Here is a 15,377-nt window from a genome sequence, read left to right as displayed (position 1 = left end):
CCCAAACTGCTGCTTCTCTGCTGCTCCTGGTTATAAAAGAACCTCATTGTACAAGGCTGTCAGTCAGGCATTTCCCCCCCTACACACACAGCAGAATGTTCCTCTTTTTTAATCTTATTTATAGGGTCTTATCCCAGCATATCTGGGCACCGATTCAAAATCAGAACTAGTGTTAAAAAAAAAAAAAAAAAAAAAAAAGAGGCCCAATAATAAAGAGATTAGTCATGCTGCCAGCAGGAAAAACATGCTGGGCAAGAGCAAACGAGTTGCAAGAGCTGTGTGTAATTTTGCTTCATTGTGTTTTGCTTTCCAGATTTGCTGAATCAGCGTCTCTACTGGGTAGACTCCAAATTGCATTCGTTGTCCTGCATTGATTTCAATGGCAGCAACAGAAAAGTTCTGATCTCCTCTGTGGATGATCTGAGCCATCCTTTTGGCTTGGCAGTGTTTGAGGTAAGAGTGGAAAATAGATGCAGAACAGACTGGAGCCTGTAAGAGGTCTCAGAGCTCTTCTTGATTAAAAGCTCTGCTTTTTGCACAGCACAGACCTCAGTGAGGGCAGCTGCTGCTATAGAAACCGATTAACTTCGTGTGGGTTCAGCAGGGAAATTGGTTTTTAAAGCTCTTAATCAAGAGCAAAGTGTTATCTCATGCTTTTACCTAATGCAGCACCAGTGCATTAAATGATACAGGGACCAAAGGCTTCACTTTGGCACTGAGTGTAGGTAAGTTAAGTTATTGCAGAGAAAGGTCCAGTTGGCTTCTGGCTCAGAAAAACCCTCATCCTTAAATCCCATATTCCACCTATGTGAAGTGTGTGATCTGGGCATCTAACTTTGGGCATAGGTTTCTCCAGGTCATTGCTGCTCTTTAGTGCTATCCCCATCAGCAGCATTTGGAAGGATCTCTCAGGTTATTTCACTTCTCTCCATCCCTCCTGGTATGAATGGCTGGGTAGAATAACAGACAACTCTTTTGCTTTTGCTAAGCTGCCCTTGTTGTCCAGCAGTGTGGCTTTCCTTACAGAAATACACACGTTTAGGAGGCAGCAGCACACACAGATGACCAAGCAGTTAAACTGTTTAGCAACTGTGATTCCTGGGTACCTCTTCCATCAGTAGTTCTGTATCTTCAGTCATAGTATGCCATGCAAAATACAGTAATATAAAAGAGAAGTAGGTGCTCAGCTTCCAGGTGTGCTCTAGGCACTGGCCTCTTCACAGATACCTGTTTAATGCAGGTCTTACCTTGAGAAGGGAGAAAAAAAATCAGCAAGGTAACAAATGTTTCTAGTACGGAGTGTGGCCCTTTGCTCATGATCTACTACAGCTTACAAAGAAAAAGTAGTTCAGAAACAACATGGATGCAACTTGTCTGTACCAAATTTCTGCTCCCTCACCTTAGTCTCAGGGCTACTCAAAATTACACAGCACTTTGTAAACTTGTAGGAGTGCTGGGCTTTTGAACGTTGTCCAAAACAGAAAAAAGCTGCAGACAGAGTCAGCGTGAACAGAAGGTAGGAACATGGTGCACTTTGTGACTGCTGGAGTTTAATCCAACTCAAGTAGGACTGGAGCAGCCAGGTCAGGAATCTGCATTCCCTGCAGGACAGAGTGTTCTGGACTGATCTAGAGAATGAAGCGATCTTCAGCGCAAACAGGCTCAATGGCTTGGACATCTCCATTCTGGCAGAGAATCTCAATAACCCTCATGACATCGTGGTGTTTCACGAATTAAAGCAGCCCAAAGGTAAGAGGTGTCCTCAGGATGTCATGGCCCTGAATCAGGTTTGTTTGAGCTGGAAAATTAAATGCTCCCTGATGGTTCTTGATGAGAGAGAATGCACAGGTAATAATGGAAAATCAATGCCTAATGTTTGAAGTTTCTGCATAATTAATTCAGCAGCAGCATTTATTGAAGAATCTGCAATTTGCTAATAGGTGTTTAATTAGCATCTTTGATAACAGTGAGTTACTCTTGTCACTGTGCTGCTTCCCATTCATTATGTCTTTGGGAAGTTTTTATAGCTCTTTGTAAGGTTTCACTTCACCATACAAACTGTAAAGATGCTTAAGTAGCCTGATAAATTGAGGTAGGGAGTGGGAGAAGGTCTTTTCAGAGGATCTGATATTTCTTCGCCAAGAGAAAGAAATAAATAATTAGAAAAATAACTTGTCTTTTCTTCCATCCTGGAACAGCTCCAGATTCCTGTGAGCTCAGCCCCCAGCCAAACGGAGGCTGTGACTACTTGTGTCTTCCTGCACCTCAGATCTCTCCCCATTCCCCCAAGTACACGTGTGCTTGTCCTGACAATATGTGGCTGGGTCCTGACATGAAAAAATGCTACAAAGGTAAATACAATCACATCTCCATTTCACTGTCCCAACAACATCATACTTACAGTGAATATATATCCCAATGGTGAAAACACAAACACCAACTTCTGTATTCCACTCCTTGCTGCCCTCTGAGCACAGCAGCACTGTGGTGTCCTTTGTTGAAAGCTTGCTTATTTTGGAAAGCTTAACCAGAAAAAGATACAGCAGGAAGAGGGGAGAAAAGAGCTATGGACCAGCACTAAAAGTGTGAACAGTCAATAAATCATTAAAATTTATTGCTCATATATTGATATATTGATTATGTAATCTATGTATGCAATATATATTATATATATTTAGATATCTATATATCTATCAATAGATAGATACCAGACCTGGAGAGGCCACAGTTGTTGCTGATAATATCCTGAAGAAACAAGTGGCTTTTTTGTAGTTTTCCCTAACATGCACTGAGTTCTTGGTACAAATTCAGAATCTTAGGAGGTTCTAAAAAACACACAAGTTTGTGAACTTTTTAGCTACCTTCAATACAGAGTGCTTTTTTTATTAGTGTTAATTAATCAAGCTTGACGTCAGGAAATCATTTCTGTAGCTTTAGGCAGAGAACTGTCAATAGTACCAGAGAAATAGAATGGGATTTGGTTTCTGCCTCTTTTTATTAGAGTCCTTCCCAGATTTATATCACCATTTGTGATTTTTTGGTGTACTTGCTTTAACCAAATTTCATGGTTGTTCTTGGTTTTTAGATCTTCCAACCACTGCACCTCCTGAAGTGGTTTCCACAAGCACAGTGTCCCATGCTGATGGCACCACGACCATCGCCACTGTCTCTGGCAGTGCCAATGACACCACTGAAGTCGTCCCCAAAGCTCTACCAGAAGCTACAATCACCACCCCAAGTCTTCATTTACCTTCCACCACATCCATCCTGATAGATTCTGAGATGACCACTGGAAACAGCAATTTATCACAGCACTGTAAGAGAATGAGATTCCTTTCCTTCTGAATCACACCTCACGCACTGGTGGGATACCCAACCTAATGTCTGAGTTGCAGGGGGGTCAGGTGCAGGCACACCCTGGTGCACAGCAGGAGACACCAGCTCCTCTGAAGACACCTGGGTTACAATGGCTGCTGTCATTCCAGTCACTTGGCATGTGAAGGAACTTGTATCAGCTTTTATCCAAGGCACATTAACAGCCCTGACAGTTCACATCAGTCCTTGCTTTGTGCTCAGTACTGGCTCAGACAGTAGAATGGATGATTCTGCAGGTGCTTCACCTATTTTAATTGTTTAATTATTAATGTGATCCAGCACAAGTTCTGGGTGAAAAATTCCCCCTTGTGCATCTTTAGTGCTGCTGGACATGTGGAATCACTGTAGCCCAAGACAAGCTGCTCTGGTTTGTGTGGCCGTGCTTGGCATGTTAATGTGGCCTCATCATGACACAGGTTTGAAGTTTTGCATTATTTATCAGAAAAGCATCCCAGTGGAGAGCACTAATAGGCTCTCCTCAATGGAACACCAGCCTCCATCTCAGAGCTAACAGACAATCCCTCCAGGTCCTGCTGCCAAGGCAAAGCAGAAAGGCTGAACTGCTGTTCAAAAAAAAAAAAATAAATTCTAGTCCAGAGAGGAGATTCTGTTCTGCAAGACCTCGAACAGCCATGTATATTTAAAAACAGCAAAATATTGTTTTCCCCCAAATGTTTCACTGTTTCCATTACATCTGGAAAGCCGCAATTCACCACCCTGTCTGTAGAACTGTGCTGCATGGGGAAAACACAGCCCATTGGCTAAAATGCATTCAGTTCTCTTTGTGCAAGTTTCTCTCAAATACAATAATTACCTTTTTAATAAGCCATGGAAGCAAGGTGCTTTTATTGTCCACTTTGGAAATAGTCTGGCTTGTTATTAAGTAAATAACTATGTAATGGCACAGCCTGCCACAGGGAAGTATTGGTGTATCAAAAGAAAAAGTACAGTTAGTTCCTCCTCTTGCAACTCCTGATATTTTTGGAAAAGTAAATTTTCTCTACTGCTACCCTATATGAGAGCTCAGGGCAAACATTTTGAAGTATAAAACTGAAAGCGTTATATTGAATTTTTTTAAATTATATTTTCCTGTAATTGCTTTTTTCTCTTCTAAGTACACTATTGAGTTTTGGGACCATTCTTGCATGCTGGGGCAGGCTGCAGCAATGAGGGATAGATGTGTTCATTAACTCCTTAGCTGTAAATAATACAAAAGGAAAAAATTAAACAGAGAGGCTGTGCAGATGGCTTTGAACTATATTCTTTTTCTGACAGCTCAATAAGTCATTAATTGTGTCAGTACTAGAAAGTGTTCTGCTGTGGATTTTTAGGAGCGCTATTCACCATCCCCTGATCCGTGCATGGCATTTCCATTAAATGTCAGATTTTTAAAACTGGCCTCTCTTTTTGTGTATGAAAATTGGAGGCCCAAGCAGAGTCAACCATTTCTGGTCAGAGCTTCTCTGACAGCCCTGGACAGAGCGTGTCCCTCGTGGCCTCGAGCTCTGGGGTGTCCCTGCCCCCCAGTGAGGCAGCAGCGCTGCAGGAACATCGTTCCTCAGGAGGAGCAGCTCAGCTCAGCCCACATCTGTGTGTGCTGCTCAGTGTCACCAGAATGATTTTATTATGAAACTTTTTGTAAATTATTGAATTGCAAAAGCTTTCTGATGGGCAGCACAGGTGCTAGCAGAGAATATTCTTTAAAAGCAGCAAGCAAATTAAATGATCAGAACACTTCTGTAATTACAGATGCAAATGATGATGAAGGCTTCGGTTCAACTGTGACAGCAGCTGTGATTGGAATTGTCATTCCTGTGGGTAAGCACATTGGATTTAACCTTTGAAGGAGATCACACCAAAATGCAATACCAAAATATTGTATTTACCACAGTAAATACACTTTTTCAGTTTTTAGGGGTGGGGTGGGAAAGAGTACAGCAACTGCTGAATTGAGGAAAAGCAGCCCAGCTTTGAAAAAATGTTATGAGGATGGCTGCCAGCACAGGAACAGATCCATACTTGCCTAACAGCCCTTTCTCTACCCTCTCCTCAGTGGTCATTGGCTTGCTGTGCATGGGGGGATACCTCATCTGGAGAAACTGGAAACGGAAGAATACTAAAAGCATGAATTTTGATAATCCAGTTTATAGGAAGACAACAGAAGAGGAGGATGAAGATGAAATCCACATTGGGCGAACTGCCCAAATTGGACACGTGTACCCAGCAGTAAGTACCTGAGGAGATGCTGAGGGACAAGATGAATTCTGTTGAGAGTTTTCCAATACAGAATTTGGATTAGTGTTGCTTATTTGCCAAATAATGACAAAAACCAGAACTTCTTTAGTATCATTGATTAGGCAGAAGCCTAAACTCCTGGCAGCCCATCAGTTGTCTTAGAATTTAGTGCTCTGGATCAGATACTCTGTACAAAAGAATAATAATTGTCCTAATCAAGACACCAATCTGAAAAATGTAAAGTTCCCTCAGGAGCTGCCTCAGGATGGGACAGGTGATTACTGGATCCTTACTAGATTCCATTATATCTGTGCTTAGGCTGCTACCAAGTCTCCAAACTATCCTAAGGATAAATTTAATTTCTCTACAAACCAGGGAGAATATTTTCTCTATAGTAACAGTATAAAGAAAAGTCACATTCCTCACAAGAAGGAGTGAGTGAGGTTCTGCAAGAAGATAAAGAAAAGGATCCTCTGTCAGAGCAGCATCCCTGGGGAGAGGAGCACTGGCAGGTATAAGTGCATTGTATTTTCAGAAGAGAAGGCAATACAGCTCCTGTAGGCAGGCAGGTGGGTGGAAAATTGTCATCTAAAGGTCCCTCACAAGATCACACTGAAGAAAGTACCATCCCTTACAAGGAATTTTGTCCAACATACATTGGCAGGAAACTTCCCAGCACCTCTTCAGTAACACTTGAGTGAGTGACCTCATTTGGAGGAAAAAAATCACTATCTAGAATAGACTTGTCACCAATACACTAGGGACAGCCATGAGAGTCCTAACAAGAAATATAAGTTAGCACCAGTATCACAGTTCACAAAAGTGTGTTTTTTCCCTCCCCAGCGTGTAGCATTAAGCTTAGAAGATGATGGGTTGCCATGAGGATGAAGATGCTGCTCCAGTCATCTGAACACTGAACAAATCTGCTTTGGGTCACAGAACCTGCTTCTTCTTCTTGATGTTATTTATGTTGCAGAAGGGTAACCACAAAGTTATAATGAACTGCAAACATCCAAAGGATGTGAGAGTTTCGTATGTATAATCTTTTATACACATTTTAACTTGTTGCACTACCCATTTGTGATAGTGAATAAGCAACAGCTGAGCTACTAACTCAATGTATATAAACAGCCAGGCTGAAGGTTCAGTAGCTATTGCTTTATTTTAAGACTATATTTATAGATATTTTGTAAATATGTTGAATATGCTTTGTGGCTATCCATCAACATAAGTAAAATAAATTCTGTACAGGCAGTTTAGAAATATTTATTAACAAAATCTGGATTATAAGATCTGTTCTGTAAATATAGTAGAGGGGTGAGAGTATTTATTTTTTGTATGTTTGGCTTGCTGTGCATAGATTATCTGTGTATATATCTATCTGGACAAGATAGATATATAGGCATATACATATATACATATATATAAAAATATATACATATATTTTAAAATGACTAGCCTACATTTATGAAAATTAGGAATAATTGAATTTTTACAGGATGTTTGAGAAGTTTGCTTTGAAATCTAAAGACACTATGTAATAAAAAGCTGTAGTGTGAGATAGCTGACCAGTGAAGTACTCCATAGCAAATTGCTCCTGACTTCCATCCTGGCTCTTAAGGGCTGCTTTTACATTTTCCAGTCTATCCATGAAGAATCCATGCAGTACATTTAACTGGAGAGCTATTGCCTTCAGCATTTAAGTCAGGAGAAACTCCTACAGCACCCAGGGTTTGTGTGTTGCATTGTTGCTTTTTTACAGTACAAATCTGTTTTGGTTTTTGTACATTTGTTTCTAAAGGTAAATCTAAATGCTTTTCCACTCTGGGAATCTTGCATCTCTTAAATCAGCTCAGAATTAACAGAAAAGATTTAGCCATATATTTCCACACTCCCAAGTGAGCACTCTCCCTGGTTCATCAGGGAGATAACACGGTACCAAAAGTCACTTCCATCCCTCCTTGCCCTTGTCCCCTGCTCATACTGATAAAAAACCCAATTTTAGGAGCTGCTGTGGCACACACAGAACTCTTCCAAAGTCCTGCCCATGGAATAAGTTGCTCCATGGCAGGTCTCCCAGAGCACAGAGAACTGGGCAAGAAGGCCAGAGCAGGTTAAAAACTCCCAGCCTTTCCAGTGTCTTTAGCTGGGTCATCCTGCACCTGGCAGGAGAAACACCTGGTTTTTCTCATCTCATTCTATAGGATTTCCTGGGACTCCTGTGGGAAGTGAATACACTTACCTCCCACTGCATAATGGACTAGTACCTCCCTGAAGTGTACCAAATCCTAGAGAAATCTTCCTCATGTTTTTGTGTCAGTCCAAGCTTTTGTATTTGAGTAGAAGAAACTCAGGCTGAGCAGGTTTGGGATTTTTTTTTTTTCCTTTTGTCTTCCTTTCTTTTAGAACAAATTTACAGAGTAATGTGAGCTGGAAGCTGATTCTTGACTAAGAGAAGGAAGAAAGTGTCTAAAGCCCTGGTATGCATGACAGACATAATACATACTCTCAAATGCCTCATGGCCTGCATAGACAATACAGAAGTAATCAAGCATCCTTCTATTCCAAATTTTAGATTTTAAGGCAGTGACAAAATGAGTGAGATATTCAATTATTGTTTTAAGGTATGATGCTCTCTTTCTACAAATCCATGCACTGTGTGCATGAAGGAAAAAAAGCTGAGAAAGGCTGTATGTGATAACACTGTAACTAACAGACGAATGTAAATATATATGAAAGTTCTACAGTTTTGATACTTTTTTAAGAACACACAAACAAACCTGTACAAACCACATGTAAAAGGCTGCAGGTTTTTTCAAACCATTGTAAATGAACTCAATGTGCAGTGCTGATTTCAACCTTTACAGATTTATAACTACTAAGAAGTCAAACACCAAATTTGTTTTATAAGAAATTAATTATTTTAAATAATGGTTCGGATTGGTTGGGTGATATTTAACATTGTAATCATTTCTGCTCTGTCTTGTCATACTGAAGTTCTGTTAGAGTAAGTTCTTGCTTGGTGCCTTTTGTGTTTCAGTTCTTACCTTCTGGACAAAAGGCCCAGGGAGGGGCGGGGGGGCTCTGTGTAACACTTGCTGTACTGGAAACCAAATGAACACGTTTGTAAAACAGTGCACTGTTTCTATAGAAAGATTAAATTTTTTTATCTGGGATTACTGAACCAATTACTTTGTGGTGTGTAAAAGAGGACTGTATCATATTTTGGTCTGAGTTTTCCCTAACTCCTAATTGCCCAAGTCCAGAGTGGGATTTGGGAGCAGTGCTGTGTAATGCAGCTGTCACAACAGCAGCACTGGGGACAGTTCATATCCCACAACAGAGCATTTTGTTCTGCTCTGCCATGTTGGTTTTGGTCATCTGCAAATCACATGGAAAACAGCACCAGCTTCATTTCCTTGAGCTGAACAATTCCATCAGTGAGGTAACTGAGTAAAAACCTCCTGTGGTACACCAGTCCTTACCCAGTGTGAGAAAATGTCCCAGAACTGAACAGTGCCCACAACACAACTGGTGGAGTTTTTAATCTGGACTATTCAACAGCTAATTGCAAACAAGTCAGTTTCTTCTTCGAGCTTTTGGCAAAACACCTACAGAACTGCAAAACTCCTTAGAGCCACACTTATGCCATCTTGAAAAAAAAGACAAGAAATACTCCTGTTCTTGGAATCTTAAGAGGCAGGCTCAACTTCTTTTAAGCATACAAACAGTCCCTCCCATGGAAATAAAGCTGGAAGAAGGTTCACTGTACTTGAAGTATGACAATTGGCTGGACACATAAGTGACTCAGAACTAAACACACTGTTAGCTTGCTCTGTGTTCCCTGTCTCTTGAAAAAATGAGATCCTGGATAATACAATACAACACAACAAAACCTTTCCCCATCACACGTTGTTCAAAGCCCTTGGAAGCAGTGCATTTATTGAATTTCCCTTCCAGTCAATTCTTGGTCCCAAAGGAAGCAGCCAAGCAGGTAAAACTTGTCAGGGTTATTACCAAACTAATATGGACTGATGAACTGGTAAATATCAGTGGTTTCATTTTCTAGCGAACTGAAAATAGGATTTTCTTACTTCAAAACATTCTTCCCTTTCAGTTAAGTATTTTAGCAAAGTAACAAATATGGTAACAAATAGAAAAAGTGAAACAACAGCAACAAAATTCTCTCCAGGTCTAAACAGCAAGGACAGCACAAAAGAAAACTGAAATAGCTTCATAAGAGAGTCCCAAACTTACCTGAGCATTAAGTTATGCCCCCCAAAACAACTCCCTTTTTAAATTATTTATGCTGTATTAGGAATAAAATTATGTTTTATGTATCACTTCTTACACATAGTAACTGTGCAGTCTGAGCTAATCCACACTAACACTTTCTGCCTGCTCCCATTAAGGTGCTCTATGGACTACAGGGACTCATCTGTGTCCTTCAGTGTTTATGTAACACATGTAACTCAGTCACCTTTCTGCCTTCTGAAGGAATATGTGCTCATTTCTTTACACTGTTTGCAGTCCATCAAACCAGCTCTTATCTTTGGGAAACACTTTTAAATGCCTTCCTAATTTACATCCTTGCCTTGAGACAGGGGCCTACAGCCATGGGCTATTGTAAGCTCTTTCACTGCTCCAGTGCAAGCATTCATAGAGTGATACCAGTTCCAGTTGTCTCCTGAATGCATAGCATCAACACTGGAAGGATTCAACGAGAAGAAACCAACAGTGAATTTAGGTGTGGAATACAGCAGCCACTCTTTAGGTTCAAGCTACAGTCCATTTGCACATTAACATGCTGGGTGCTCAGTGGCCAGCTCCAAATGCTAATTAAAAAAACATCCTCACCTACACACTCCCTCTGCAGGTCCTGGGCTCTGTCTCCTGAAACAGCACTCGGGGTGGTGAAGGCACTCTTACAGTCCCCATCTGGGACAGAGTTGTTCCAGTTGTAGTTTGGGGGTTGTTAAGGCTTGTCCTGATGACAAAACCTGGGGCTGCTGCTTTGCAGGTGTGTGTTCTGCAGCAACCTGCAGGGGGATCATTCTGATGGCAAACACAGCCTGGTCACAATTGTCATTTCATGAGCTGAACTGTGATGAGTCTGAGGTGAGCCAGAGCCGAGTCTGTGCCAAGGACGGGGCTGGCCCAACCGTTGCACACAGAGGGTGAACCTGAACCCTCACCTGCCTCAGTGTGGTGAAGAAAAGGGACACTGCTCATCCCTAGCTACAGGAACAAAAAATACACAGAGCCACACATCTCAGTAAATAATCTACTGGGGGAGGAGGAGACAATCAGAAGCAAAGTTAAACCCAGTGGGGGAGGAAGTATTTTAAGATTTTGCTTTGTTTCTCATTATCCTACTCTTATTTAATTGGTAACAAGAGAAATCAATCTTTCCCCAAGTCAAGTCTGTTCTGCCTGTGACTGTCCTTATCCCCAGCCATGAGCCTTTTGTTGTGTTTTCTTTCCTCTCCACTCCTGAGAATGGGGGTGACAGAAAGGCTTTGGTGGCATCCAAACAGGCACCCACCACCTCCAGAAGAGAAAAATGGGGGGTTCACTTTCTACAGAGTCAACTGGCTCTTCTTAGATGAACTGTGCCTGGCCAAAAGTTTGCCAGGCTCATTATACCCCAGGCAGGGAATGAACTGAGCCACCTTGTTTTACTTTTATGGCTTTGAGCACCAACATCCCAGCCAAGACACAAATCTCAGAGTCCAATTTTACACAGATGAAGAGGAATTAATGGCTTTTGCTATCACAACACCAGAGACTGTGACACAAACAATCAGCTTCACAATAGATCACTTCCCAGAGTGTCCCCAAAAGGTGGGCTGTACACCTCAGGGTGCTGAATATGGATTTCTCATCCCAACTTCCAGAAGAAGCCAAGAAGCACCAGTCCAGGCCGAGTTCTTAGCTTTTTACTCAGGGCAGTAATGCTCACCTGTATCTGCACCTATGCATCAGCAAGCAGAATGAGAATTACCATGCTTTAAAAAATTATACTCTTTTTTTCAAATTATTTGTAGCATTCAAATCTCTCCATGGACCTCAGTGGGAGAACATTTCCTTACAGGATTAGCCACAGCTGCCTGCTCAGTTCCCCACACTTTCAAGGAAACCACTGTAATCTTGTCAGGGTGATAAGGCAGTGCCTTAGCAGGGAGCTAAAGTTATGTCAGTGAAACAAGCAAATCTCCCTGATAGTTTGATAGGCCCCTGCCTGGCTCCAAGGATTACAGAAGGCAGGACTGATAATTTTGTCTTCACATCAGGTTCAGTTCTTCAGCCCTTGCCTCGAGGCTACAAAGTCAGGTAGAAGAAGAGAGATTTTACCTACAGTTCTTGGCCAGGTATAACTGAGGCTAAATAGCAAAGACATTCCACATTATCCTATTCAGGATTTTATCTGCTGAGTCTGCCAATCAAGGAATTAATTAGTTCCAACTGCAGTAATTTATTTTCATGCATATATATTTCCCCCCTGGGGCTCAGCTAAAAGCATATACATTCATTTCATTCAGGCCATTACACATAAAAGATGAGGAAAGCCTTACAACCAAACATTCAACAAAAATCCCTGAATCCACATATTTTACTAATAAGACACAGACCTAAATAAGTTCTAAGCAAAGAGAGCACCTTGAAATGATGCTTAGAAGATAAACAGTACATTAAAGGTAATATTTAGGCCTAAGTTTCATTGACAAAAAATTTCTTACAAAGGCTAAAGTTGACTTCTACACTTCCTGTAATGAAAAGCTGACTCAAAATTATTGGAAATTGACATTATTTTTAGCAATATCTGAAATGGGTGTCACATTCAAAAGCCTTATCTCATGAACTGACTTTGTATTACTTTGATCCTAAAGGCATCAGTGGCAATAGAAGTCATGAAGAAGTTAACGATAAAAACTTTCTCAATCACATCAGTGGCTGGCAGCCTGTAGAGGAGCAGGTGAGGTTAACAGAATCTCTGGCAATAGTCTTTGCAGGAAAGGCCAAATTTAAATCTTTTTTTGCCCATTTGGAGTTCAGTTGACACAAGCTCCACCCCAGTGTGGTGAAGCACGAACACTCCAAACTACATCTCTCCTTGTTTATTTCTTTTTTTTAAGATGATTTAAGAACTATCCATACAGACTAATCATAAAAACCTACTGTGTCTCTTGCAGACTAGGAGACCAAAACAAGGGCTTGTCTCACAATCCCCCAGGACAGTTAAAGTTATTCCTTTGCCTTGGCTGTGGCTCTGCCCAGGACATAAATTAGCAGTGATGCTTTACTCATTGCAACTTACATGCACAACCACCAAATACAGAAGATTTGGGTATTTTCTTCAGTCATGTTGTCAGTTTACAGAAGCTCATAGAGGTACAATATTTGCTGCACAGAGAGGTTGTAGATTCTCCATCTCTGGAAGTGTTCAAGGCCAAACTGGAATATCCTGGCCTAGTGGAAGGTGTCCCAGCCCATGGCAGGAGGCTGGAACTGGATGACTTTAGGTCTATTCCAACCCAGACCTACAATTCCATGAATATGTAAGGCACCAAAATGATTAAACTGGAGAACATATGATATTCAAAGTATGATTGCTGGCCTAGAAAAGACTCTAAATAATACAACTATACACAGATAGGGATGCACCCCAAGCCTGGTTATACACAACCAAAGACATGGGCCATCTGCAGACCTAGATAAATTAATTGAGAAGCTGTGACAGGACCATATGATGATGATGTGTTGTTTGTAACACATTACTCTGGACTTTCAGCTACACTATGCCAGGAATTAGCTACAGTTATGGTTTCCCATAGCAACAGGATATATGGGACAAATTGCTCAGGAAAACCCAGCTGAACAGGAGCTGTAGCACCCATGGTGAGCCAAGCCAGGTGTTCCCTTGCTTTGCAGGAAAGTGAAACACAGCTCTCCCGTATGCATCTGCAATAATTCAGTCAAAATATACCCCTTTCACAGCGTTTCACCAATCCCACACTGCTCCAGACCCTACAAACAAGTCTGGTCAACCCAAAGAAGGATGGGCTAAGCCCACTAAATTGCCCCTATATGTAATTAATTCAGTAAGTCTTGTGCACAGGACTATGCTTACAAAGTCCCTGTCCCTGCACAGTGACCACACAGACCAGCTCTACACTGGTGGTGCTTTAAATGTGACTGCCCAGCAAAACACTGCAGGTAACACCAATGGATGTGTGCAGATCCCTGCTTCCTGACCCAATAATCCAGTGTCACACCAGAGATGGCATCTCTGTTGGGAGTTCGGCAAACCCACTTCCCCAGAACTGCGCAGGGGAGGGGTGGGCCAGGGGAGCAAACTGGAGCTTTCTGGGGGGAGCACAAACAGCACAACATCAAACACCTGCTCACACCTTGGCCAAAACACAAACACAAATCAGCATTTGTACTTATATAGTAATGTGATGAAGAATTATTCCCCTCTTTCCTCAGGGACCTGTGTGCCATCTGTGTGACCTACACAGGCAGGCTACAAAGGGTTCAATTTAATCCTAAATACTGGAGCAGCACCTCCTAATGAGCAGGTACACAGAAGCCTTTTAATTTCAATGAGTCACTTCAAGGCAAAAAATCCTAATGAAGACAACATAATTTGTAGTGTCAATAGCTATTAGTGCTATGAGGGCTCCAGAACACAGTGAGCTTTGATTTAATGTCTTCCTTTTAGAGCACACTCTACCTTCATAACAAGAACAAGGCCAAAGAGGAATAACCTTCAGGTGCTCCTGCAGATCAGGAGTCCACAGCCATACATTATTTTGATTACCATTCCCTCATTTGAGAAAAATCAACACAGTGCTATCAGAATACTTATGTCATCAGACCCAATGAATCTCCAGCAAGATGTGAAATTATATTCATGAAGTATGAACTATTGCATTTTTGAGACTCTAGAGTGGTTTTTGGGGGCTACAGGGAATCCATATTTTCCAAATCAAGCAGTAACTTAGCTGGGTGACACTGATCTTATGCAATACTTACCCCCACCTCTGCAGCAGCAGGCCTCCAGTATCTCCTCTTCTCCACCAACATTTTTAAAAAGTAAATTCTGATCAAAGTATAAAGTTTGTTTCCAGAGAGGGTGAGATGAACTAGTAAGGAAGGAACATGAAATGGGAATGATCTGAGAGCAATGGCAATTAGAAAGAAACAAGGGGCAGCTGGGCTGGAACTGTGGGAGGGCCACGGCCCCAGCTGAGACTTATTCAGAAGATTTGACAATCCTCTAAGGAGGAGTTTTAACCTCCAAGTGCATACACACAGGTGCTGCTGACAAGAAACAGAACAACTATAAAGAAAAAATACAGAGCGTAACTTTTTAGATGTGAATTCATGTCAGCCTTTGGCACCTGATCATTAGTACCAGCACTTAGTATAAAGCAAAACTATTTGGCAGTTTGAAAATTGTGTTCACGTATAATTACTATGCTGGCATTCACTACATTCAACAAGAGGAGCAAAGAACTGCATGGTAATTTCTGATGAAAAAGCAACTCCACCAGCCCCTTCTTTACACTACTGTGACAACACTTGAAGACAAAGGTGATTACTTCCTTTTCTACCACTACCCTAAAATTAAGCCTTTCCCCACTGACACTCATTTGGCTTAACACCTCTGATTTGATGAGCACATTGAAGTAAATCTTTTTTAGGTTTTCTCTCACCCTCTCAAAGTCTGCTGGAGTAGAACTAAGGCAAACAAGTCAGTG

General features: G+C 41.4%; 1 protein-coding gene across 2 annotated transcripts in view; it reads left to right on the top strand.

The window, feature by feature from the left end:
• Positions 1–8,977, top strand: part of LRP8 (LDL receptor related protein 8) — a 171,693-nt gene extending 162,716 nt beyond the window's left edge. For both annotated transcript variants that reach the window (XM_056497979.1, XM_056497978.1), the window contains 7 exons: positions 314–453; positions 1,608–1,749; positions 2,199–2,351; positions 3,086–3,316; positions 5,125–5,193; positions 5,429–5,601; positions 6,454–8,977. In XM_056497979.1, the coding sequence (XP_056353954.1) occupies positions 314–453; positions 1,608–1,749; positions 2,199–2,351; positions 3,086–3,316; positions 5,125–5,193; positions 5,429–5,601; positions 6,454–6,492 (947 nt within the window). In that variant the 3' untranslated portion in view covers positions 6,493–8,977. The remainder of the gene's footprint in view (positions 1–313; positions 454–1,607; positions 1,750–2,198; positions 2,352–3,085; positions 3,317–5,124; positions 5,194–5,428; positions 5,602–6,453) is intronic.
• The last annotated feature ends 6,400 nt before the right edge of the window (positions 8,978–15,377 follow it).

This window comes from Oenanthe melanoleuca, chromosome 8, assembly GCF_029582105.1.
Source record: "Oenanthe melanoleuca isolate GR-GAL-2019-014 chromosome 8, OMel1.0, whole genome shotgun sequence".
NCBI classification, from domain to species: Eukaryota; Metazoa; Chordata; class Aves; order Passeriformes; family Muscicapidae; genus Oenanthe; species Oenanthe melanoleuca.
The sequence above is the reverse complement of the archived record's forward strand: the minus strand, read 5'-3'. Positions and strand labels throughout refer to the sequence as shown.